Source organism: Pristis pectinata, chromosome 4 (genome assembly GCF_009764475.1).
Source record: "Pristis pectinata isolate sPriPec2 chromosome 4, sPriPec2.1.pri, whole genome shotgun sequence".
In the NCBI taxonomy this organism is placed as follows: Eukaryota; Metazoa; Chordata; class Chondrichthyes; order Rhinopristiformes; family Pristidae; genus Pristis; species Pristis pectinata.
This window is the reverse complement of record NC_067408.1, coordinates 75,989,236-76,014,178: the sequence shown is the minus strand read 5'-3', so window position 1 is coordinate 76,014,178 and position 24,943 is coordinate 75,989,236. Positions and strand designations below refer to the sequence as shown.

Here is a 24,943-nt window from a genome sequence, read left to right as displayed (position 1 = left end):
AAGCACCTTTTTCACCCAGAAAGTGGTGAGTAACTGGAATACACTGCCTGAGAGAGTGGTGGAAACAGAGTCACTGACAGCATTTGTCTAGATGATCACATGAAGGTTACAGGTCAAGTGCTGGAAGATGGAATTGATACAGATGGGTGCCCACTGGCCTGTTTCAATGCTGTATGAGTCTATGATTTTCAGTGTCAAGAACCAGAGACCATAGATTATTGAAGGAACTAAGGGAAATATGAGGGAAATCTTTCACATAATATGTAGTTATGATCTGGGATGTACTGCCTAAGAGGATGGTGGAAGCTGATTCATTCATCGTATTCACAAAGGAATTGGATACGTTTATGAAGAAAGAAAATTGCAGGGCTTGTGGGAAATGGGACATACTGGATTGTTGTTACATAAAACCAGCAGGGGATCAAAGAGCTGAAAGGTCTCTTCCTGCGTTGTAATGGTTTTACAATTCTGGAGAAATTGGAGCAAAAAATTTGCTTAATGTAAAAACAGAAAATGCTGGAAGCAGGTCAAGTAGCATCAGACATGAGAGAAACAGTCAATATTGCAGGTCAAGCACCCTTGTCATAACTAGAAAAGAGAGGAAAGAAGCATTTTTTAAATTGTAGAGATGGGGAGGGTGAAGAGAACAGAGGGAATGTCTGTGATTGGGTCCAGACCAAAGTTGTCAAGATAATAATTACTTTAAAAGAGGCACAAGAGGAAAAAAAACATTGAGGCAGAGAAATCCTGTTGTGTCTGTGGTGAGAAGGAGTAAAAAAGAATAGGAGTGGGTACCTGAAATTGTTAAATTTAAATATTAAGCCCATGGGACTGGATTGTGTCCTGAGGGAAGATGAGATGTTGTTCCTCGAGTTTGTGTTGGGCATTGTGCTGGTATTAAAGAAACTCAGTTTAGATTTGTAAATAGAAAATTGCGTTTTAAAAGGCAAGAACATAAATACTTGACAAAGAAAGATTTGAATTGGTGAGGAATGGGACCATGTAGATAGCTCTTTCAAAGAGCCCATTTGGGCCCCGTATCTAAGGAAGGATGTGCTGGCGTTGGAGAGGGTCCAGAGGAGGTTTACGACAATGATCCTGAGGGTGAAAGGGTTAACGTATGAGGAGTGTTTGATGGTTTTGGGCCTGTATCGCTGGAGTTAGAAGAATGAGGCGGGATCTCATTGAAACCTACTGAATATTTAAAGACCTAGATAGAGTGGATGTGGAGAGGATGTTTCCAGTAGTGGGAGAGTCTAGGACCAGAGGACACAGCCTCTGAATAGAAGGACGCCCCTTTAGAACTGAGATGAGGAGGAATTTCTTTAGCCAGAGGGTGGTGAATCTGTGGAATTCATTGCCACAGGCGGTTGTGGAGGCCAAGTCAATGGGTATATTTAAAGTGGAAGTTGATAGGTTCTTGATTAGTAAGGGTGTCAAAGGTTACGGGGAGAAGGCAGGAGAATGGGGTTGAGAGGGAAAAATAAATCGGCCATGATTGCATGGTGGAGCAGACTCAATGGGCCAAATGGCCCAATTCTGCTCCTGTGTCTTATGGTCTTATAGGAAGGAGTGAGTTAAATTGCCTTTATCTGTACTGTTAAAAGTGTTTATATACAGTCTCATATTTGGTAGAGTAATCCAGGTATTTATCATTCTTTTAATAAAGAACTCTCAGGTCTGCATTAAAATTTGTCTTTCATTATTTTCAACATGTGTCCCCTATTGCCTGATTTTAACATGAAGTATGTATATCTTTTAATGATTCAGCATAGCCAGTTCTTTCTTTAATCTTCTCTCAAGACCATGGAGCTTAAGCTTTTCTAATCGCTTATAGACGATCCCCTTTGGACTTGAATCATTCTCATTGTACATCGCTGTTTGTCACAATCAAAGCCTGTCTTTTGTAAAGCACAAATTATCTATTATACCCCTCCTGTGGTCTGATTAGGACATTATAAAATCTCAACAAAACCTCTGTTATTTTACATTCCACTGTATAAACTGTGTATTCTAACAATATATTTTTTAAAATGTTTTTTTCACATCATCTTGATGGGCAGTCTGTTGTTGCTTCCTTTAAATCTCTGTTTTATTTTATTTTTGTGTGTTGCTTTCTTTTGCAGTGCTTTACATTTGTAAGTATTACATTTCATTCCATCCCTTTATATTTTGTTTCTTTCTTTAATAAAAGGGCAATTAATGGTCAAGTAATAACATCTTATGTATTTTTTAAAAAATATTGACGTTACAGTGTACCTACGCAAGAGGTGAACAGTTATATTCCATATTACATAAACTATATAACATAATTCTAATCATTTGCAGTTTAATGATGGCATTTCACCCACCCTTTTATCAAAATCTGGATGATTTCATTATTTTCTTCTTAATTTCAACTGGGATGGTATTTATTGTATTTGTCAAGTGCAGTAGTGAATCCCTGAGTGTGAATTATGAAGGAACAATCCAATATAAATAACAAAATTATAACTACTGTTTGAACTCTTGGAATTAGGTTATTCATCAGCTCTTTTATCGGTATCATTTCTTATGTAAAATATTCCAATGTTTGAGCATTGTTTTGCTGGTGCTGCCAGTCATTGTACACTAACGTTCAGGAAGATTGAAATTGAAATCAATTGAAATGTTAGCTTTATTTTTAATCAACTGCTTCTTACAGGGATGTACTGCATTTCTGTATATAGTATACTGTATGGCTACAGTATTATATATAAAGGTTTATACTAGACCAAGCAATTTAACTTTAACTAATGTTCTTGAAATGCCTTCAACTCAATCTGTTGTGACCTGCGGACTTTGTTTTGGTCACAGTTTCTTAGACCAACAAAGGTGAGCTGCTGTTCCTTGAGCTTCTGATGTCCTATTGTGGGAAGGGCAAAACAAGGCCCACCCACAAAAGTGCTGAAAAGACTGATGGATGGCTAAAATATGCCACGGCTTAGCCAGCTGTGAAAGATATATAAATAATCTAAAATAATTTTTAAGATGGAAATTAACAAAAACATAATCTGGATCCCTTGCAGCCATTCTGCTTTCCAAGTGAATGGAACTGCCCATTCTGAGGTAACCCTAATTTGAACAGGTGGTTACTTTAGCAGATTCATCAGCATAAATGCTGGGGGAATACCTCACCTTTGACATTGGAGCAAAGCTAGAAAAAATGACATGGACAGCTGCTGGTGTATTCTGGACTTCCATGTTCCTTCATGGATGACAAGTGATCCCAAACTTGCCACGTATGTTGGGAAAGTATGGCAGTTACTCAGAGAATTTATGGCATTCTCTGCAATACATGGGCCAATTCGTTTTGAGAACAAGGAAGGTTAACTTGAGATTTAAGTACAAAAATTGATTTTATTTGATGAGATTGAAAGCTAGGTTAAGAAGAATATAAGAAAAGATAGCCAGGGCAAGAAAATGAATTGGTTTTTAAAACCTTTCATCTTCCAATAATCCTGAAGTCCTGAATCTATGATTTTGCAACAGGATATAGATAGATTGAGTGACTGGGCGAACACCTGGCAAATGGAGTTTAATGAGGGGAAATGTGAGGTCATGCACTTCGGTAAGAGGATTAAAAGGCGGATGATTATTTAAATGGAGAGACCCTGCAAATGAGTGAAGTTTTGAAGGATCTTGGTGTTCTAGTGCATACATCACAGAAGATTAACAGGCAGGTCCAACAAGTAGTAAGAAGGCAAACAACATTTTGGTCTTAATTGCCAAGGGGTTGGACTTTTAAAATAGCAATGTTTTGCCATAGCTTTACACAGTGTTGGTGAGGTCACACCTGGAATACTGTGCATAGTTTTGGTCCCCTCACCTAAAAAAAAGGATACAGTAGCATCAGAGGCAATCCAAAGAAGAGTCACTAGGTTAATTCTTGGGATGACAGGTAGTCTTATAAAGAGAGGCTTGACAGTTTGGGTCTGTATTCCTTGGAGTTTAGAAGAGAGAGGGGTGACCTTATTCAAACATATAAGATACTTAGGGGGCTTGACAGGGTAGATTTTAAGATATTTTCACCAGTAATAATTTTACAAAGTAGGGGGACAGTCATTTAAAACTGAGGTGTGTAGAAATTTTTCTCTCAGAGGTAAGTGAATCTCTGGAATTCTGTGCCCTAGAGGGTGGGAGAAGCCAGATCATTAGATATATTTAAGGTAGAGATAGATAAATATTTGAAAGATCAAGGAATTGAGGGTTATGGCACAGAAGAGGAGATGAAGCCAGCATAGGTCAGCCATTGTGGGCCAGTCTTGAAAGTCCTGATAGCCTCCTCCAGCTCCTATTTTCTTGTGTTCCTATGCTCTAATTTCACCTTGAAATGTTCATCACTGCAATATTTCTTTGTGTGCTGAACCTGCCTTTCTATGATGCATAAATTTATTTTTTCTTTATTCTGTGAAATAAATATATGTGGGTCATTAGTTTCAAATTTTCATAGAAACATGCAAATCTAGAGCAAGACTAAGTCTTTCAAGCCCTCAAGCCTGCTCTGCCACTAAATAAGATCATGGATAGTCTGACTGTTACCTAATTCTCATCTGTTCATCATAACCTCTCACCCCAATTGCTTATCAACTATCTGGCTACCTCTGCCTTAAAAATATTAAAAGACTCTGCTTCCACCAGTTTGAGGAAGAAAGTTCCAAAAACACACACCCCTCGAGAAAGAAGTTGTTTCTTCTATGTCTTAAATGGGCAACCTCCTATTTTTAAACAGTAACCCCAAGTTCTAATATCTCCCATGGGAAGAAACAGCATCATTTAAGCAACATGTATGGTTAACAATGTGAAGCTGACCCAAGAATAGCTTTTCTTTATTAAGATTCTGCTCTGAGGCACCCTAAGTATTTGTGCTTCAAAACTTGCTACCTTTTCGTACCTCAATGCTCTAATTAAAAATACTGTACTCCAACTCTAATTCACCTCCTACTTGATCCTTTTTTCTGTCCATCTCTCACTATTTGTTCTCCCAAATGGTCTGATGGCCAGTTGCCTTCATTATGTCGTCATCAGCTTACACTTCATTTATCTTCTTGGGCAAAAATATTAAAACTAATCATGCATTAGCAAACCTGGATAAGGGACACACCAAGAAATATCCCACGTCAACAAAATATGAACCAAGCGTTTAGGTTAGATTCTTTTTAAAACTGAAAAGTTTAAAAATAATTGGTAGTTGATAGAATTCAAAATAAATATTGGAGTCAAAATGGAGAAGGGAAACGAAACATATAGTGGTGGAATATTCAATTTCATTACTTCACTGGCTCCAAAACAAAGTAAACATATACAGATCTGTGTGGGTTTGAGTTTATGAAGTGATTTTTATTTTAAAACTTGGGCCTACTTCAGAATCAGATTTATTATCACTGACTTTATGTCACGAAATTTGTTGTTTTGCAGCAACAGTACAGTACGAACACATAAAAATCTATAAGTAACAAAAATAAATAAATAATGCATAAGAAAAGGAATAATGAAGTAGTGTTCATCAGTTCATGGATCATTAAGAAATCTGATGGTGGAGGGGAAGAAGCTGTTCCTGAATCATTGAGTTTGGGTCTTCAGGTTCCTGTATTTCCTCTCTGATGGTAGTAACGAGAAGAGAGTGTGTCCCGGATGGTGAGGGTCCTTAATGATGGATGCCGCCATCTTGAGGCAGCACCTTCTTGATGAGCTGACTGAGTCTATAATCCTCTGCAGCCTCTTGTGATCCTGTGCATTGGAGCTCCATAGGCTGTGATGCAACCAGTCAGGATGCTCTCCACCGTACATCTATAGAAATTTGTAAGAGTCCTCAGTGACATACCAAATTCTCTCTCCCTGCTCTCTCTCCCCCCCTCTCTCCCCCCTCCCTCTCCCCCTCCCCTCTCTCTCCACCCCTCCCCTCTCTCTCCACCCCCCCATACAAAACCACCTTTAATTTTGAGCTCTAACGCTACAACTCCCTGCCACTGTTCAAAGTATTTTCCACAACAAAGAAAAAAAATTGATACTAAAAAACAATAAATCATATTGCCTGGAAATTGACATCAAAACTAAATTATAGGAAAAACATTTGTTCATGTCGATTTGCTGTTTGATTTGAAGGGGAGTATGAAGGTAAGATATTCCCATGCACTTGCTGCTTTTAGGGTGATGGAGATTGTTCATTTGGGAGGTGCTGTGGAAAAGTCTGGAGGACTGGCTATTGTGCATTCTGTAGCCAGTACACATTGCAGCCATGGTATAGCTGTGATAGAGGCAGTATCAGGGCTTTTGTATTGATCTAGTTCTTGTGTGATTCTAGAAATTGAGTCTAAATTTGGTAATAAGTTGCTCTGGGAATTTGTTTGCTGATCTTGAGGACATGCTGCATGTTTCTCTTGTTTGTTAACCTGCCTTCTGAAAATTGAAAATGTAAATTTACCCAGAATGGTGTCGGTTAATGAAGGTGAGAGAAAGGAGTTAGATATGGTTCCAAGTGCCAATGTTATGCCGATATTTATATAGACTTCCAGTATTCTTCACAAAGCTCTCTTGTTTTCTCTTATATGCGATGGGCAATGTCTGCTTCCATTCACACAATTTGCCCAGAATGTGAAGGAGAGAAAGATAATAATGTACCATACAGTTGTTGGTCGATCTGATTACATGTAATGTTGACTGTGGTGTATTCGCTCTGAAATGCTTTGTGTTCCTATTGTTAAGCTATGCTATTTTGTGTAGGATTTTAATGAGTTACACAAACAGCTGCATGAATGTGTGGCTGTTCAACATTGTTCCTTTAGAATTTCTCACGTTTGTCATTTGCTCCACCTTAATATCTGACAATGGGAGCGATTTTTTTAATTTTGCAATGAAGCCTGCTCCAATATACCTCTAGCCCCTAACAATGGTTTTTAAAAGCTATAAATGGTAATTTTCATCTAATCAGACTGGCAGGAAACTGACAGAATCAGATCATCCACTGATAGATTGTAAAATCAGGGTTTGGAGAAGGTAGGTGTAAAATGGTTGGCTGATCTGATTTAGCCAGTTTCCAATGCGGCACATTAGTTTAAAATTATCCAAAATGAAATATTTCTGACGCATGCATCCAAGTGCTTCCTGAATGGAATTTTCTGATGAATTGGTTGATAATTTATTTTGTTTGTTCTTTTGGAATCAATGTGATATTGTCTGTCCTCCTGTAGATCATTTTTAACTGAATGGACGTTTCTTTATCATATTCTGATGGTGAATGTATAGCTTCTGGATACATCCAGTTACTCTTTGAGATGTATTTTTGGGCACAATGTCCAGAGAATGCTAAGAAGGATTTTGGAAACTTGTTTGCAATGCAAGGAAAATAGAGTAATTACCAGTTCAGAGCAGGCTGAAATGTAAGCTTTATTGTTTGTGCTGAGTTGTTGACACAGCAGTCATCCAAGATAATAAGTAAAGAGTTATCTAACTTTTGAAGTCTGAATACCCATATCTGTACTTACATAAATGATGGAAGCTGATGCCTTCAAGTAAGTCCAAGCTCTTTGTTTCTCTGGAAAATTGAAGCAGCATGAAAGCCAAAGACACCACATAAAATTTAAATAAGCATTTGTATGTATTTCAGGCTGCAGAAACTGACACTTGATGTTCTGATTGAGGTTTATCCACTAATGTGACAGCAGATTTAAGAATCAATCTTTGCACATCCACAGTTTCATGTTTTCACATGAGAAAACCACCTGAAAGGACCATGGCTTAGAAATCTGAGTGGTGTGATATATCAAGATAATGATCATTTCCAGGTTGTCTCCCATTACTCTCAAAGTTTGACTGGTAACTACCTGGTGTGAGTCACTGATGTGCAGCTTCCTATTGGAATACTCCTTCTGGGGTGTCAACAGGAAAATTAGATGCCTTGGACACTCCTGGTTTGCAGCAATGGTCCCACAACAAAAAATTTTGCTGGTGCACCATGCATTGCCCTTTTGGCCCAAAAATTACTACACACTACATTTCTCAGCCTGTAGGCACAAATTCAAGGGTCATATACAGGTCCTCCCCAGCTTATGAACACCCGACTTATGTACAGTCTGTACGTTCAAATGACCATTTGGGAGACTGGCAGTATGGATTTGTCGGCTGCTGTGGGGCTGCAGGGACCTTCTGCCACCTGGGAAATCGGTTTGTAGCCGCATTTCTGACTTGCAAGCTGTTTGGGTCATGAACTGTCCACAGGAACAGAACCCTGCCCTAACCTGGGGATGACCTGTAGTCAGGATTTGATCTACAGTTTTCATTCTTTTTTTGACAATAATGCTGTGAGTTGCTCAAACTCCAGAAGAGCATGCATGGCCAAATAATTGCTAATGTTCAAATAGCATACATTAGCTATATATATATTCTGTACATAATATGAACAGTAAATATAGGATACCCTTAATGAATTCCACATTAAGCTCATATAGTTTTTCCTTTCCTATAGAGGAGGTGAGATGGTCATAATTTCATTAAAGTGAAAATCTCTGGTCCAGATGGTTCATTTAGGACTCATGGGACTTGTTATTTCACATCTTTCCAGAGTTTGCTCCATTGGAGTGCTATTGCTAAAATCCTGGAAATCCTGAAAGTAGAGTTTCCCATTTCCTGGTGCCTGTTTTCAGGTGTCACTTCAAAGGAATCCTTAGCATTCAGTAGCAGTGATGTCATCCGGCTAGTTGAACAGTCACATTAAAAAGTCCTCTTCGACAACCTTAGAAATGAAGAACAATTTTTAATTTTTTTAAACATTTCAGCAAGTGCTAAGTAAGACTGGAACATACATATGTGATTAAAGTAACTTCTAAATATCTTAAATATATTAAGTACTTTGTTATTTTCAGACAGCTCATTTTGAAATCTTTATACAAAGCAATTACATAATTTTTTTGGATCCAATTGCTAATCAAGCAATAATTATGCTTTAGTTATTAATAAATTTAGTAATTAATAAATCACATGGATCTTTGGCCCATGGAATTTTTTCACAGATCAAAGTTGTTAAATATTTAAATTCACCTCTGCAATGGTGATTTGAGCAGATATAGGAGCTCAGGACAGATATGCCTCTTGGATCTGCTATGGTCAGTGAGGAGGAAGTTTGTGAGGGACCTCTTGACCTTTGCGTTCTGCTTGAAGAAAGTCTCTTATCTCAGGATCTGGATCTGCAAAATGTAAACCCTCCACAACACACAAGGGACAGAGCAGACTGCAAGAACTGCCTACAAAATCCCTCCTGGGTATGGTTTGATTGGTGTTTGAAAAGATCCTGTTGAAAAGACTGCTTTAAGAGTCTACACTGAGAACCAATGCAGATTTAGATCCAGACAATCCTTCACAGTGTGCTTTTCGCAAGAAAAGGCACCTTGCTCTCAAATTCATTAACCTACAAAAGGTCTTTAACACAACTAACAGGAATACCATCTATACAATTCTGAAGACAATTGTCTGTCTGCAAGTACTCTTCCTGTTCAAGGATTCAATGAGGGAATAAAAATACCTGTGTGATATAAAAGTGAAATATCTTGAGCTCAGCATTGATACAAAGATGAAGCAAGGCTATTTCTTAGTGCCAACCACTTCTGGCATCATCTCTATTCTTCCCCTGCATGTGTTTTAAAATGATTAATCTGAGATACTAACTGGATTGAGGATAGGGAGCAACTAGTTCATTATCAGGTAATTTCAGTACAAAGTGAAATGATAACCAGTTTATCTTTTTGGATCTGCTCTGAGGTGGAGGCACTATATTCATTTTAATTTCACCAGATGAGTTGCAGATCATGATGAACAAGTTCTTTGATCCTTGCTCCAAATTTTGGCATGGTAATCTGTGTTAAGGAAACAGTTGTCACATCATAGGATATGAACATCCTACACAAAATCTACATTGATACAGAAGCTCTGGATAATGCTATTTTAGGCTCAACTCTTGCTAATTTGTTTAGCCATGACAGACAACAATGCAAAAAAAAATTTGGCAAAGCCTTTGTCATTTTTGGCAAACTTATCTCATATTTTCATATCTTCATATTTCTAAAATCTGCATTTTTTTGGTTTTCACATAAAGGTGTCCCTGTGTCAGGCTTGTGCCCTCTTTACTCTTGTCTAGCTCTGTGAAAGCTGTGTCTTGTTCTTCCAATAAGACTGGAACTTGAAATTAGTTGAATCTCTTGAAACCAATGAACCATCAACAACTTGATCCTTGAGAGAGCAGGCCAAGTATCAATGCAGACAATGTTTGAAATGCTCAGGCTTTCTTGACCTGCTCATTTAGAGCACATGCCTCCAAATCACACATCTGTCATGCCAGTGACCAGCAGGCAGATTGAGCACATGACTTTGTGAAAATGTTTTTTTATTCATTTTTGGGATCTGGGCTTTGCTGGCATCCTAATTGCCTTTGAGAAGGTGATGCTGAGTGATCTTCTTTAATCACTGCAGTCCAGGAATACAGACACACCAACAGTGAGGGACAGGTTATACAAGTTGTGACATGGAGGGCAATCTGGAGGCAGCGGTGTTTCTGAGTACTTATTGCCCTTGTCCTTTTTGCTGATAGCAGTCGCAGATTTGGGAGGTGCTGATGGAATAGTCTGAGTGAGGAACTGCAGTGTATTTTATAAATGGAACAGACTGCAACAACTCTCCGTGGTGGTGGAGGGAAGGAATCTTTAGGGTAGTTGGTGGGGTACAAATCAAGTGGGCTGCTTTGACTTAGTGTTGAGCTTCTTGAGGGTTGTTTGTGCTGCACCTGTCCAGGCAAGTATTCCATCACACTGCTGACTTGAGCTTTGTGGATGTGTCGGGAGGTAACTCATCAACCACAGGATACCCAGCCTCTGACCTGCACAGTAATTATTTGGCTAATCCAGTTAAATTTCTGGTCAATGATTCCACCCCCCACCCCTCCCCCCCCCCCCCAGAATATTGATGATGGAGGACTCAGTGATGTTATGCCATTAAATGTCAAATGTTGGGACTTATCTCTTATTGGATATAGCCAATGCCTGGCATTTCTGTAGCACAAACATTACTTCTCACTTAACAGCCCATAAGTGAGTGTATTCAAGATCTTACTGCATGTAGACATTGGCTGCTTCATTTGCTTAGTATTGGTGAATGGAAATGAACATTGAGCAACTATCAGTGAACATCCCCACTTCAGCAGTATGATGGAAGGATAATCAATAATGTAGCAACTGAATAAGGTTGGGTCCAGGACATTACAATGAGGAATTCTTGCATTGATATCTAGGAGCTGGGAGGATTGACCTTGAGCAAACATAACCATCTTACACTCTGTGACATATGATTCCAGTCACTGGAATGTTTTCATTTGATCCCCATTGACTTCACCTTTACCAGAGTATGCTTTACTCAGTCAAATGCTGCTTTCATATCAAGAGCAGTCACTCTCACCTCTGGAATACAGCTCTTTGGTCAAATATTGGGATGAGGTCTAGAGCCATGTAGTTCTCACAAAAACCAGGATGGCTGTTGGTGAGTAGATTGTTGGTGAGTATGTGCTGCTTGATAGCACTGTCAACAACAGGGTCTATCATTTTAGTGAGAGTTTCCCACTGGAGTAGAATGTCATTGGCTGCATACACTTGGTTTTCTCAAATCTCAAGTATATCACAGTTTAAAGGATTCTGCTCCTTCATTGTCTGGCCAGTACGTGACCCTGGCCAGTGCACCATTCAGGTTAATGTCATCTATCCTGGCATCAGTCATGATAGCTGCTTTCTTTGGCAGTTTACTGTACCCAATACCATTGAGTTACCATGGCAAATTAAAGGATTAATATCAGAATCAGATTTATTATCAGTGACATATGACATGAAATTTGATGTTTTGCGGCAGCAGTATAGTGCAAAGACATAAAATTACTATGAATTACAAAAATAAATAGTGCAAAAAAAAGGAATAATGAGGTGGTTTTCATGGACCCTTCAGAAAGCTGATGGCGGAGGGGAAGAAGCTCTTTCTGAATCATTGAGTGTTGGTCTTCAGGCTCCTGTACCTCCTCCCTGATGGTAGTAACGAGAAGAGGGCATGGTGAGGGTCTTTAGTGATGGATGATAATAATAATTAATAATAGGGTTGCTTGTTGACCATACAGCTCATGACTCTAGTGTGCAGTGCATCATGTGCAGCCTCCATTATGCATACACCATTCCCACATGTATGCATGCACGTGTGCACACACTGACATAACAACCCGCTTTACTCAATTGCAAGCCTTACTCTCTCTCATCTCCTCTTTACCTGATCATGACCCATCCCTGCCCCTGATATCCCAAACCAACCTTCAAGCTCCTAGTTTTTATTTCTCCACTCCCCTCACCAAAGACCCAACCAGGTCTCTGTTTTAGCTACCCAGAGTTGTTCCAACTGGGTGAATCAATAATTAGTTCCCAAACTAGATGCGGAACCATAGTTTAAAAATGTAATTATTGGACAGCAGGCACTTCCCAATATAACTTCCTGCCTGATGATGCTGCACTCCTTAAATGCTGCAACTGATGCGTCAGCCTAGATTATGCATTTAAACGCTGAAGTGGGTTTTGAACCTACTATTCTCTGACTCATAGGGGAATCAGCTGCTGCTGCGATTAGTCAGTTCTTACCCATAGCTAACAATAGAGACTATGATGGAAACCATGATCCTCCAACTGATAGAGGTCTTAAATGCTCCCACATAAATTTCCATTTTACAGTGAAATATGGACGAAGGACGTTACTGATGTCTTAGTTGATGTCAAGTGGAAAAAAATAAATTTAATATTGTTCAAGGGCACAAACATAAATTGTTTTTTAAAAAATGTTTCACCTTTTTAAGTTTAAAATGAATTCTGGAACTACTGAACAGATCAGGCAGCAGCTGTGGAGAGGGGAAATGTTTCAGGATGATGACCTTTCTTCAGGTAGTGGAATTTTCAAGGTAGTACTGGTTTTAAGTACAGAGGAAATAAGGTGGGTTGGAATTTGCGGGGTGTTGGGGAGGTGGAATTTGGAACTGGGGTCTAGAAAGGGTGGAAAGATCAAAAGAAAAGATCTGCAATGGACTGGAAGGCAGAAGGGATTCAATGACACAAGATATTGAAGCAGAGCAGAATGGGTGGATGATGGAATTAAGAGAAGAAAGAAAAGCAAGATCTGAAAATGTAAAAAGCTGCAGTGGAGTCACTATCAGTAACTGCTGTCTGAAAAGAGAGTAACTGTGGAAAATTGCTGAACTTGGTGTTGCATCCACAAGGCTGTAAAGTTCCCAACTGAAAGATGAGACGCAATTACTTGCCAAGGTTTAAGACCAGGACCATGCACAGAAATTTATATTTGCCAGCTTTTAGATTGCTAATTGCATCCTTAATGTTATTATTATTAATGGGCAAACATGCTCATGCTTTTCCATAGCTTCTAGGATGCTTTTTTAGGAAATTGTCATAGGACTCATGCCCCTGCTTACACCGCGACACACTCCTATTCTCCTGCCCTCCATGCACACTTCTGCTTGCAACCTGCTACATCTCTATTTCTACTTCTGGTGAAAGGTCATCAACCTGAAACATTAACCCTATTAGTCAACCTGAAACATTAACATTAACCCTATTAGTCTCTCCAGAAATGCCATGTGATCTGCTCAGTATTTACATTTTCTGTTTTTATTGGAGGTACCCAGCATCTGCGGCATTTTAGCTTTAGATTTTGAAATGTTGTTATGTAAATCATTTCTAAACTACCAGACTGAATTCATCTCCAGCTGATTTGTTTTTATGGCAGCTATGCTGCTCTGATTTAGTTTTCTTGGAGGACCAAGAGGAAACATTCAATAATAATGTGCTTTTTTAGATTTCTTATAATTTCATATCGATGCAAATGAGAATAACACGTGGACAGTAGAGCATTTAGCCCTCAAGCCTGTTCCACCTTTCAATTATTTCATGACTAATCTTTATTTAAACAACGTTTACCTACCTTTAATCCATATGCCTCAATATCTTTTTAAAAAAAATCTCCATTTTCAAAATTCAACGTTCATAGGCTTTTGAGGAACAGAATTCAACATCTCCACTATCCTTTTGTATGAAAAGAATTCTTCCTGATGTCACACCTGAATGGCCCAGTTCCAATATTAAGATTATGCTTGCTTGTTTATGATTCCCTCACTATACAAAATATTTCTTCTGTGTTTTCTTACATTCCTCAGTCACCCAAACCTGGAATGTAATTGAAGTTTTTGCAACTTGCCTTTAAGTCCTGGTAGCATATCTGCAATGTATCTCTCCCTGCCAGATTAGTATACATCTTCCTTGAGATGTTGCCCAGAAATGAATATAAAACTTCAGATTGGCCCTGTATAATTAAAGTATAACTTCCTGAAAAAGGAACAGCTATAGTAAATAAGCCGTTTGCTTGCTGTGGGATCTCAAGGTGCAAGTTTTGAACAGTCTCTAAGAACAATATTCAAAAAAGTAACTAACATTAGTTGGCAGGAATATTTGCAGTTTAATACTAGTTTGAAAGGTCTTTCAAGCCATGGTGAACACTGTAATTATTAGAAGTACTAAGAGCATCTAAAAGTGTTCTCCATAAGTAGCTCAACTTGTGAAAAGGATAACCTTACAAAAGTTATTGTACAACAGATATTGTTTGATAGAATTGCTATGCATGGAATGGTGTGGTAAATGCAAGTAGTTCTGTTTTTAATATTATGAACTAACAGTGGCTACTTGTCTTTTTCTATTAAACTTTTTTGTATGTTTAAAGGAAAAAATATCTTGGAGTTGCTTATACTAAAATAATTAGTGATTTTCAATTATGATATATATCCTAAAAAAAATCTCTCTTCCATACCTTCTAGTTCCTTAAATTGTTTGTGTCGCTGCATTTCCAAATGTATGAGATACAAGTTTTAACTTGCATGCTCCACCCTTCAATTACCTGCAAGTTCTCAGCAATGTACACTTCATGAAACAATGCATAGTATTTCAGCTGAATAAGAAAGAACTAAAGTTTGAGATTAACTTGGCCCTTTTTGACATGAAGCAAATTTTTAAATTGTTGTCAAAAGTCGGGCAAGCAATTATAAGCATAGAAAAGACATTTAACCATCATTTAAGCTTTTCTGTCAAGGTTCTTTAAGAATTCCCCTATCCATTCAAATATTTGCCTCATATTGATTAAACTCTGAAGCAGTTGTTTCCATAAAATAACTGAAAGATTTTGTGAGCATTAGTCTTTTTTCTTTGCAAAGTAATTACTTTGTCTTTGTTTACATTTGACATTTAGTGAAATTCAGTAAAATAAGATAAAAAGCATATGAAAAATTGCAAAACTGGGTATCTTGTGAGAACAATTTCACGATAAATCTACAGGTTTTACTAAATTTGTCTTATTCAGTATATGCTAATTTATGTAATGTTTATATATTTTGGTGCATTGTGCAGTCTGATTACTTGTTCAAATTGACAATGTTATTCAATTCTGCCTTAATGGGAAAAATTGTGTAGCTGGTTGATGTTCAGGCCAGACAGCTGTGCCTTTGTTTTGTATTTTGGGAAAATGCCATCTGTTCAAAATTCTTTGCTGGTTCCTTCTGAAGTGCTGTAGTTGAGTTCAAAGAAATTAAAAAAGGAAAACTGATTTTGAAAAATTATTCTTGCAGAATTTTTTTGCACCAAATGTGCATTGAATGGTGTCATTGGTTTAATTTGAGTAATTATTTGTGGAAGAGGATGACAAAAGATTAAGAAATAATATTCCATTCGTTTGTGATGATGTCCAGAGAGCTAAAACTCAGCTTCAAAGAGAGCTTTTTCTCTTGCATGGCTGTAAACATTGGCATCCTTTCACTTGCAGCCCATTCAACTGTAAAAAGCCAGAGATGACATTTCCGGTTATTTTAATTGTAATGTTTGGAAGTTTTATGCAGTTGAGACCAGCTTTCCACATTTGAGAATTAATATTCTAGTGAGGAGCTAAACCATTCAGATGAACCAGCGCCCGAGGAAACAGACAGTGACATTCCGATGTCAGCTTCAGCAGGCTGTGCTTCGTGTTTCTGCTCGTTCTTTTTGCTGCAGTTCGATGAGAGCACTTCTTGCTAACAGGAACTACTCCACATTGCTGGACAAGCTGTAACAGATACAGGAATCTTACTTCAGATAAACATTGAGGATTTAGGGTTGAGGTAGTTGGAACAGGATTACAGCATTTGCTCCATTCTGAACCGATTCTTTGTATTGCACCTCAGCATAGCATAGAAAGAACAGTAAGCACAGCCTCGTATATTTGAGTGGTTTTAACCATGAATAGGAAGCAAAAATGGTCACAGTTGATGAACCTTATGCTTCATTTTAAGATTCCAGCTGGGGGAAATCAGTGTTAAAATCTGCAATAACGAAGCAGATGATTCATTAGGTAAACGGTTTCTCTTCACAATGTCAGTCTTCTGGAGAGTAAAACAGAAGGCCAAAGACCAGGACATCAAAGGATCTTGTGATTCGATTTATGAGATGCTTTACTTGGTGAGAATCTGATTATTGTTTATCTAGGTATGATTAAATGATCATGCTACATACATATATATGTTAGATATGTCTACGTTTTTAGAGAATTTCTATTTTTGAATGGTTTAGTGATTGCATTCCCGGCTGTAATATTATGATTGCAGTAGCTTCAGTTTACATTGACTTTCAAATTTTCTTTTCATTGTGCAGTTTTAATATCAAAGCAAAACATCCTAAAATCCTTTTGAGTTTTTTGCTGTTTGGTTGTAACGATAATGCTTATAAAATGCTGACCTGTCTATTTACAGAGATGACCCATGTTGCATCTATTATTTTCTGTAAAGAAAGATGATTCTTGAAATTATCATTGTTTTCTTCAAGGTAGTTGATTATAGAGCAATAATGTTTTTTTTAGTTTACAATTTGGTTTGCACAGAGTCTTTGAACAATCTGGATATAGGGTATGCATTTGGTTTTAATATTTGACATTTGAAATTCATGAGCATTATTAAAGTATGAGAAATTAACTGAAATACTCTATTTTAAAATTAGTCATAGTTTGAGAACTTTACATTAGAAGAGATGACAAGGAAATGTAGTACAGCAGCATACAGAGACTGCTAGGATGCGGTTTGTTTTAGTGATTCTCCTTGTGGTGAGTCCCTAATCCTAGCCACGCTCATGAAAGCATTAGGGAAAAAAAGTGCAATTCTCACAGCTGTGTTGCCCCCACTTCTATCATGGAATATGACTATGTATTAAATTAGTAATACGGAAGGCAACTGTTTAGGTCCCATTATGGTGATAAGGTCATTTTAATCTTATTTCCACATTTTTTCCAAATTAAATGTTGAAATCCATAAAACTCATTATCAAGATCCTGAATTCCTGTAAAGCCCCAAATTGGTTTACCAATGTCCTTTAAGGCAGGCAACCTGATTACCTTTAGATAGTGTAGCCTATTTGCCACACCAACATGATTGACTCTTAATGACTTTGTGAAGTGGCTTACCAGGCAATTCATTCAGGTCACCAGTAATATCTGTGCTCCAAAGTATTATAACAATTAAAAATTGAGGAGACTACGACGAATAAGCTGTACATCGATTCTATCAGAAAATTGTTGAATGGCGTGGGAAATGTAAGTAACAGATTAAAATCAGCCTTTTATTTTCTGCAGTATGAGCTTGCATCTGACTAAAGTGCTGCTCGGGAGAAATGTTGCTAGGTTACAGTACCTGAAGGTGACAATGAATCAATGCAACTTTAGAAAGACAATTCGTATTAAAAAGAGGCCAGTTAACAAAATGCAAAACCTTCTTCATCTCAATTATTTCGAACAATTTATTTGTGTTAATTTAAAAAAAGAAAATGTGGAAGTAAGTTTTTTCTTAAAATTGGGTTTTTGCTCATTGTATTTTCTTTCTTTCTCATCTTTATTTATGTCAATTCCCATCATCCTTTGCTCTCTCTGCATTGTACGTTTATGAATACTGATTATTATTTATATAACAGTAAGGGGAACTTTGAGTTCGGTGTTATTTTTAGTTTAATATGTAGTGAATTATAAAAAATTGATGTAGGAGTAAGATTTTCATTTATCCAAAATGTTATGCCAGTGTGCTGCACTGCACACATTAAAGTGTTTGTTAGAGTTAAAATGCGTGTACTGAATGATCGAGGGTAATGATTTTGTGTTAGAGTTAATGGACACAATGCAATATTTTACCCATCCTCCTAAAATTGCTGCTGGCGATAACCAAAAATAACACCTGTAAGTGCATTGATTATGCATTTCTGTCCTTTTCTTCGTAAAGGCTTGTAGGCAGCATTTCAATGCTTTCTTTTCCCTAATTTCCTGAGCCCTGATTTTCAATAGAAAATACGTTATTGGTACCTGATTTAAACTGGTGTTTTTGAAGCTGAGGAAAGGGAGAGGTAGATAAGGGGGTCAAAGCAGTTAAACATATTATGTGGATCATAAAAACATAAATATAGACATATAAAAGAATGAACAGATTGTTTAAGTTCTAATAGGCAGCGCTTCATATGCCACCAACATCCAAATGTGTGCATATTTTATTGATCGACAAAATGTGAAAATTTTAATTTTTAACAGCTACCAGAGCTGATAGAGACAGTCAAATAAAAATATACAAAGTTAGGCAATTTTCTGCTCTCTTCTTGTGTGATTTCACTTGTCATCATTTGATTGAGTGGCATGGCAGGCTTGAGGGGCCAAGTGGCCTTCTTGTGTTGTTATAAGTGGCCAATGCTCCCATGAGAAATTGGCATTAATATAATGTTTTAATACACCACTGACCCTCAAAAGTGAACCCTTCTGATGCATGCTCTTTTGCAATCCAATTTACTTCCTTTAATGTAACTCATCTAGTTCAGCTCTGTCAGGAACAGATGGATTTCTTGACCTCATTGCTCCCCCAGTTAGTAAGCTGTTTCAAATACTTCAGCATCATGTTCCACATAACAAAGTAGTGCTTGGCAATCATTATGGTTTGGGTCTCTGGCCACCTTCACTGGGTGAGCCCACTCAGCTCGTCTTGCATCGTAATGGAGCAAAGTATCTTTCTACACCTTAATTAATTTCACTTTTCAAACTAAAAAAGCGAATTAGTTAAATTTTTAAAGCTCTAATTGTCACTTATCTGTAATTTGAATTTTACATCTTCATATCCTTGCTATTCACCAATGGATGTGCAGGACTCAATCACAAAACAACAATTTCAATATTTACTGAACTCTCTTAACTCACAATAGCCATGCTACCCAAAATGGAATCCTTCCCAGTTTCCCTACCCTACCTCTCAACAGCTACCCAACTTTCTTACCAGGACAATTACTCCATCCATTACTTCCTTATGTCAAGGATCCACTAACAAGCCAAACCTTGGGTACCAACTCTTGTTTAACCAAACCCTACATTTCTGCTCAACAGTGTTGTCACATTGAAGGACCAACCCATCATTGCTATTCATGCTGTATGACTAGAAGTCTTAAAATTTCCCCAATTTCTACTAAATGCAGGACTGTCTCCAATCCACTGAACCCCATTCTCAGAACAAACAAGGCAGGTTGGACTGCAGTTGTGGAGAAGAGAAATGGAGTCAACATTTCAGGTTGGAAACCCTTCATTAGAACTGCAAAGGAGTCAAAAAAAGCTTGTTAAGCTGCAGGGATGGTGGGGAGGGGGATGTCTCTGATTGGGTAAAACCACTGTGAACAAAGGAATAAGCTGTAAACAAGGTTATCTGGTCAATGAGTGAATGGGAGCAGTTAGAGGGTGAGAACATAGTCAAAAGAATTTAGGAGTTGCAAAATGCAGAGCAGGAAGACAAGCCCAGCAAGTCAGGCTGGGCATGTCCTCCACTCCCAGAGAGAGAGGAAAAAAAGACAGGAAAAATAAACAAGCTGAAGTAATATTACAGATAGATGACTGATACAGACTGAGGAATCAAATCTTCAGAAGTTGTAGAGTTCAATGTTGAGTCCAGAAAGTTGCAGTGCGCTCAGACAGAAAATGAGGTGCTGTTCCTCAAGCTTGTATTGGGCTTCACTGTAGACAGTTCAGGAGGCTCAGACCGATAGATCAGGGTGTAAATGGGATGAGGAATTAGTGGCAGGCAAAGAAAAGCTCAGTCATCCCTGCAGACTGAATGCAGGTGTTCTGCAAAGCGATTACCCAACATGTGTTTGTTTTCTCCAATGTAGAGGAGATCACATTGTGAACTAGATTGGATGAATTGCAAGTGAATCGCTGCTTCACCTGGAAATACTATTTGAGTCCCTGGATGGCGGGAATGGAAGAGGTGAAAGGACAAGTGTTGCATCACCTATGTTTACAAGAGAGGGTGCTGTAAGAAACAGTGTGGTTGCTGGGAAAAGAAGAATGGACCAGGGATTCAGGAAGGGAATGGACCATGTGAAATGTTGAAAGGAGAGGAGATGGGAAGATTTGTCTCATGGTGGAATCTTTAAAGGTGGTTGAAATTACAGAGAATGTTCTGTTCAATGTGGAGAATGGTAGAATGGAAGGTGAGAACCAGGGGAACTCTATCCTTGTTTTGCTATAGAGGAGAATGGGTGAGAGCAGAGGTGCAGGAAATGGTTGGTATGCAGTCAAGAGCTTTGTCAACAATAGTAGAGGGGAAACCATGGTTCAGAAAGAGAGAAAACATTTCAGAAGCACCTGTACAGAAAGTATCATTGGAGCAAATCTGAAAGAGATGGAGGAACTGGAAGAATGGAATAGAGTCCTCACAGGAGTGGGACAAAGAGTAGTTGAGAAGCAGTTGTGGCAATCAATAGGCTTGAAATAGATGTGGGAGTCAGCACACTTGTAATGACGCAGTAGTCAATAAGCTCTTCCCACAGATATAGCCTGACCTGCTGAGTATTTCCAGTATCTGCAGTTTTTTTTTGATTTTCCCATTCTCAGAACCCTAAAGCATTAAGTACTCAATATTTCACCAACTGACACAAAAATATAAATATACCATAATGGAAACAATCATAAGGTGCAAAAAGCTAATTTTCACGGCTGGGTATATATGCCTATGACAATAAGTTTGAACTTAAAACTCATTTAGAGAATGATTTTTTTTTCTAATTTTTGTTTAAAACTTATTTTGGAGATACAAAAGTTGATCTATTGAAGAAAAATGATAGATCAAAATTCTTTAAAAAATCTTGAGAAAATTGTGTGAACTCTGTGGTCAGGATTATTATAAAAATAAAATTGGTGAGGTAATGTTTTTCAGGAAAAAAAAGAACCTGCACCACATTGACCTTTGGTTGGCACTGGATGCAAGAACAAGCATCTTCAGCTGAACTTCAGTGTGCTACCTACTCCATACCCCATCCTCCCCCACGCCCCATAATCCTGATCTTGTTTGTTAGTGTCCAGATACCTTGATTTATTTCACATGGCAGTAAATAACATTCTAGTACATTGAGCACAGGGAAGATTCTCAGTATCCAGGTCTTAACAATAGACCTAGCCTTTTCTTAAGCTATTTTAGTGCAGCTATGAAACCTGCATCAATTTGAGAATGTGACATCAATCTGAGAGTGTGGAAAATTGTTCAGTTGTGTCCTTTCCAAAAGGGTGGGACAAATCAATTATAGCCTCACCAACTTATTTCCAAATATCTACAGTATGAGGGAAGGAAACATTAGTTATTCTGTCACATCCAGTACTCAGAAATAACCTTCTTAGTGTGACACTGAAACGAAATTCCTGATCCACCATGATCACTTGGTAGGTCTCATCACTGTTTTGAGTCAATTAGGTTGCATGTACAATGCTGGAAATGAAAATAGCTGCTCGACATCAAGGCAGAAGTTGACCAAATATGGTACCAAATCTCTCCAGGCAAATGGGTTCAAGCTAAACTCCCCCGCCACAGTGGCTAGAAATATAGCTGACATGTCATAGTTTTAGAGGCCAATCTTTGCAGATTTTGAACATAGATGCAAATACACTTCCGGGCTGCAACATTCCGCAATACTTCTGAACTACATCATTGGTCTTTCATCTCCCGTGGGGTCAGGGGTAGTGGGACTTCTTGACTACACACTTCAGCTTCATGAAAGAGGCTCTCAGTAGTGAGGTGATCAATGCCAAGCTTCCATTCGGACCAAGTCACATCCACACTTTAGCTGATATATGACGAGGAAGATTCACATTGCATCTTGCCAAGAGATCCACTTGCAACAAGATGACGAGCTATTTAGTTCAACTTTTGGCAAGTTATCCAGGATCAGCACTATGTAACCTCCCATAATCAAGTGCCTTAAGTAAACCAGTCATATCAACATTATTAATTAGATCTATTATCAGGTGTGTGATTGGCATACTCAGCACTTACTACACCAACACTCAAGCTGAGCACCATCCAGAACACATTGCCCTACTTGACCAAAACACCAACAAGTGGGCTTGAAATCCATTCCCTTCACTATTGACACACAGTGGCTATACTGTGTCCTTTCCACAGGAGGCATTGCTGCCACTGATCCAATTTATAATCAACAGCAGTTACCAGCTGCAACTGAGTAGAGCAATAATAACATTCTGGGTATTAAATTGCCTCCAACCATCTATGCTGGCTGTACATGGTCCAACTTGGGATATATTCTTTTCTCAAACATCATTGTTTAAGTACTCTCTCGAAAGGACAGTTCTGTAATCAAACACCACCTTCCCTTGGCAACCAGGAATTGAAATAAAACTGCAGCCTTGCTCTGTGGCTCTCATCCTGTGAGTAATGATATGAAATAAATTACAATTAACATGAGCCAATAACTTGCATCGGATTAATGAGTCAATTTAGACTACTCTTTCATATTAATTATCTCTTCAGTATCCTAAAAGAGAAAGAGGAGGCTAACCTTTTATTTTCTGAAGTCTATGTGGTGAATGTAATTGTGCAGTGCTGTTAGAGAGGAAGATCAATGATTTTGATTTGGCAACAATGAAGAAATAGAGTTGAATATTCAAGACAGAAAGAAAAGTTACTCATAGAAGAAATTAGAGGTGGTCATATACCATTGCACCTAATGCCCTTGCCTTCTACGTGATAAAGGTCGTGAGAGGTACTGTTAGTGAATTCTTGGCAAGCAGCTGCAATGCACCTTGTAAGAGGTTAAAACCTATCTGCTTTTATTCTTATGGTTGTGCTGTTGGAGCTGCACTTATTCAAGAAAGTGGTCAGAATTCCATCATTTGTACTTTGTTCATGGTAGAAGAGCTTAAGGAGCTCAATCATTTGCTGCGTGGTACCAAGTCTCTGTCCTTGGAGTCATAGAGAACCATAGAGCAATACAGGCCCTTCGGCCCAATGAGTCTATGCTAACCACAGTGCCAATAGAGCTAGTCCCAATTTCCTGCATTCAGCACATATCCCTCTAAGCCCCACCCCTGCATGTACCTATCCAAGTGCTTTTGACAGTTTAACCTTGTCTTTCCTATAACAGTACACAATACTCCAAGTGCGGCCTCACCAATGACTTATACAGCTGCAACAAAATGTCCCAACTCCTATACAATGCTCTGACTGATAAAGGCCAGCGTGCTAAATGACTTTTTCACCACCCTATCTGTGACACCGCTTCCAATGAACTGTGCACTTGTACTCCTCACTCCCTAGTGCCCTACCATTCATAGTACAAGTCCTATGCTGGTTTGACTTTCCAAAATGCATTACCAAATAAATAATCAATAACAAGGGTCCCAACACCGACCCTTGCAGCATATCACTAGTCACTGGCCTCCATTCTTAGAAACAACCTTCTGCTTCCTACCTCCAAGCCAGTTTTGGAGCCCAACTAGCTCTCCCTGGATTCCATGGGACCTAACCCTCCAGACCAGCCTACCATGTGGAACTTTGTTAAAGGCTTGCTAAAGTCCAAATAGACAACATCCTCATCTACCCTTTTGGTTACCGCTTCAAAAAAAAACTCTAAAAGATTCATCAAACACAACTTTCCATGCAAAAAACCATGTTGACTTCTCCTAATCATACTTTGTCCATCCAAATGCTGGTAGTTCCTTTCCCTCAGAAATCTCTCTAGTAACTTTGCCACCAATGATATCAGGCTGACTGACCTCTAGCTTGTCCTTGCTACCCTTCTTAAACAACGGAACGACATTAGCCACTTTCCAGTTTTCGGGAACCTCAGCTGTGGCTAACAATGAGGCAAATATCTCCGCAAGGGCCCCTGCAATTTCTTCTCTGGTGTCCCACAAAGTCCGAGGATGCACATGGTCAGGCCCTGGGGATTTATCCACCATAATGCAAGGTAAGCCTGCAAATACCTCCTCCCTGGGAATATGATTGTCCTCCTAAACATCTCCACTTGTTTCCCTTATCTCTTGAGCAACCATGATATTCTCCTGTGTATTTACCAAAAATCCTTAGTCACAGGTTTTATGTGACTGGGCTACCTAAAGCTCTGATTATTGATGGCTCCCAGAATTCCAGTGGCGCATGATTTGGCAGTGAATGGTGTTAAAAGGATAGGAGATTAGTTTCTCAGGTTGGAGGTGATCATTGCCCGGTACTTGTCTGGCACGAATGTTAATGGTCAATATCTGAATGCTGTCCAGCTCTTGCTGCACCCATGCTTGGACTGTTTCATCTCATTTGAGAAGTTTTGAATAGAACTGAACAATCTGCAGTCATCAGCAGCCATCTGCACAAACTGCAAAATACTCCTGTGATGTCAAAGGCTTGCTACATTTTCCAGGAATTGATTTATTTTATTGAACCAAGGCTGCACTGTGATTTGGACCTAGTCATCCTGACAGAATCAGAACTTGGCATGGATGAATGTGATACTTGAAAATGCAAAATGGCAAGGTAACAAGTTAA

At 38.5% G+C, this 24,943-nt stretch overlaps 1 protein-coding gene across 10 annotated transcripts in view; it reads left to right on the top strand.

Annotated features, from left to right (window-relative positions):
- Positions 1 to 24,943, top strand: part of LOC127569772 (rho guanine nucleotide exchange factor TIAM1-like) — a 205,774-nt gene that overhangs the window by 137,124 nt on the left and 43,707 nt on the right. The window contains exons 1-2 of one of the 10 annotated variants that reach the window (XM_052014652.1): positions 16,079 to 16,568; positions 19,596 to 19,687. The exons of 6 other annotated variants lie outside the window; for them this stretch is intronic. In XM_052014652.1, the coding sequence (XP_051870612.1) occupies positions 19,670 to 19,687 (18 nt within the window). In that variant the 5' untranslated portion in view covers positions 16,079 to 16,568; positions 19,596 to 19,669. Of the gene's footprint in view, positions 1 to 16,078; positions 16,596 to 19,595; positions 19,688 to 24,943 lie in introns of those variants that run through there. 3 more of the 10 variants (XM_052014653.1, XM_052014651.1, XM_052014655.1) reach the window with 3 other exon arrangements.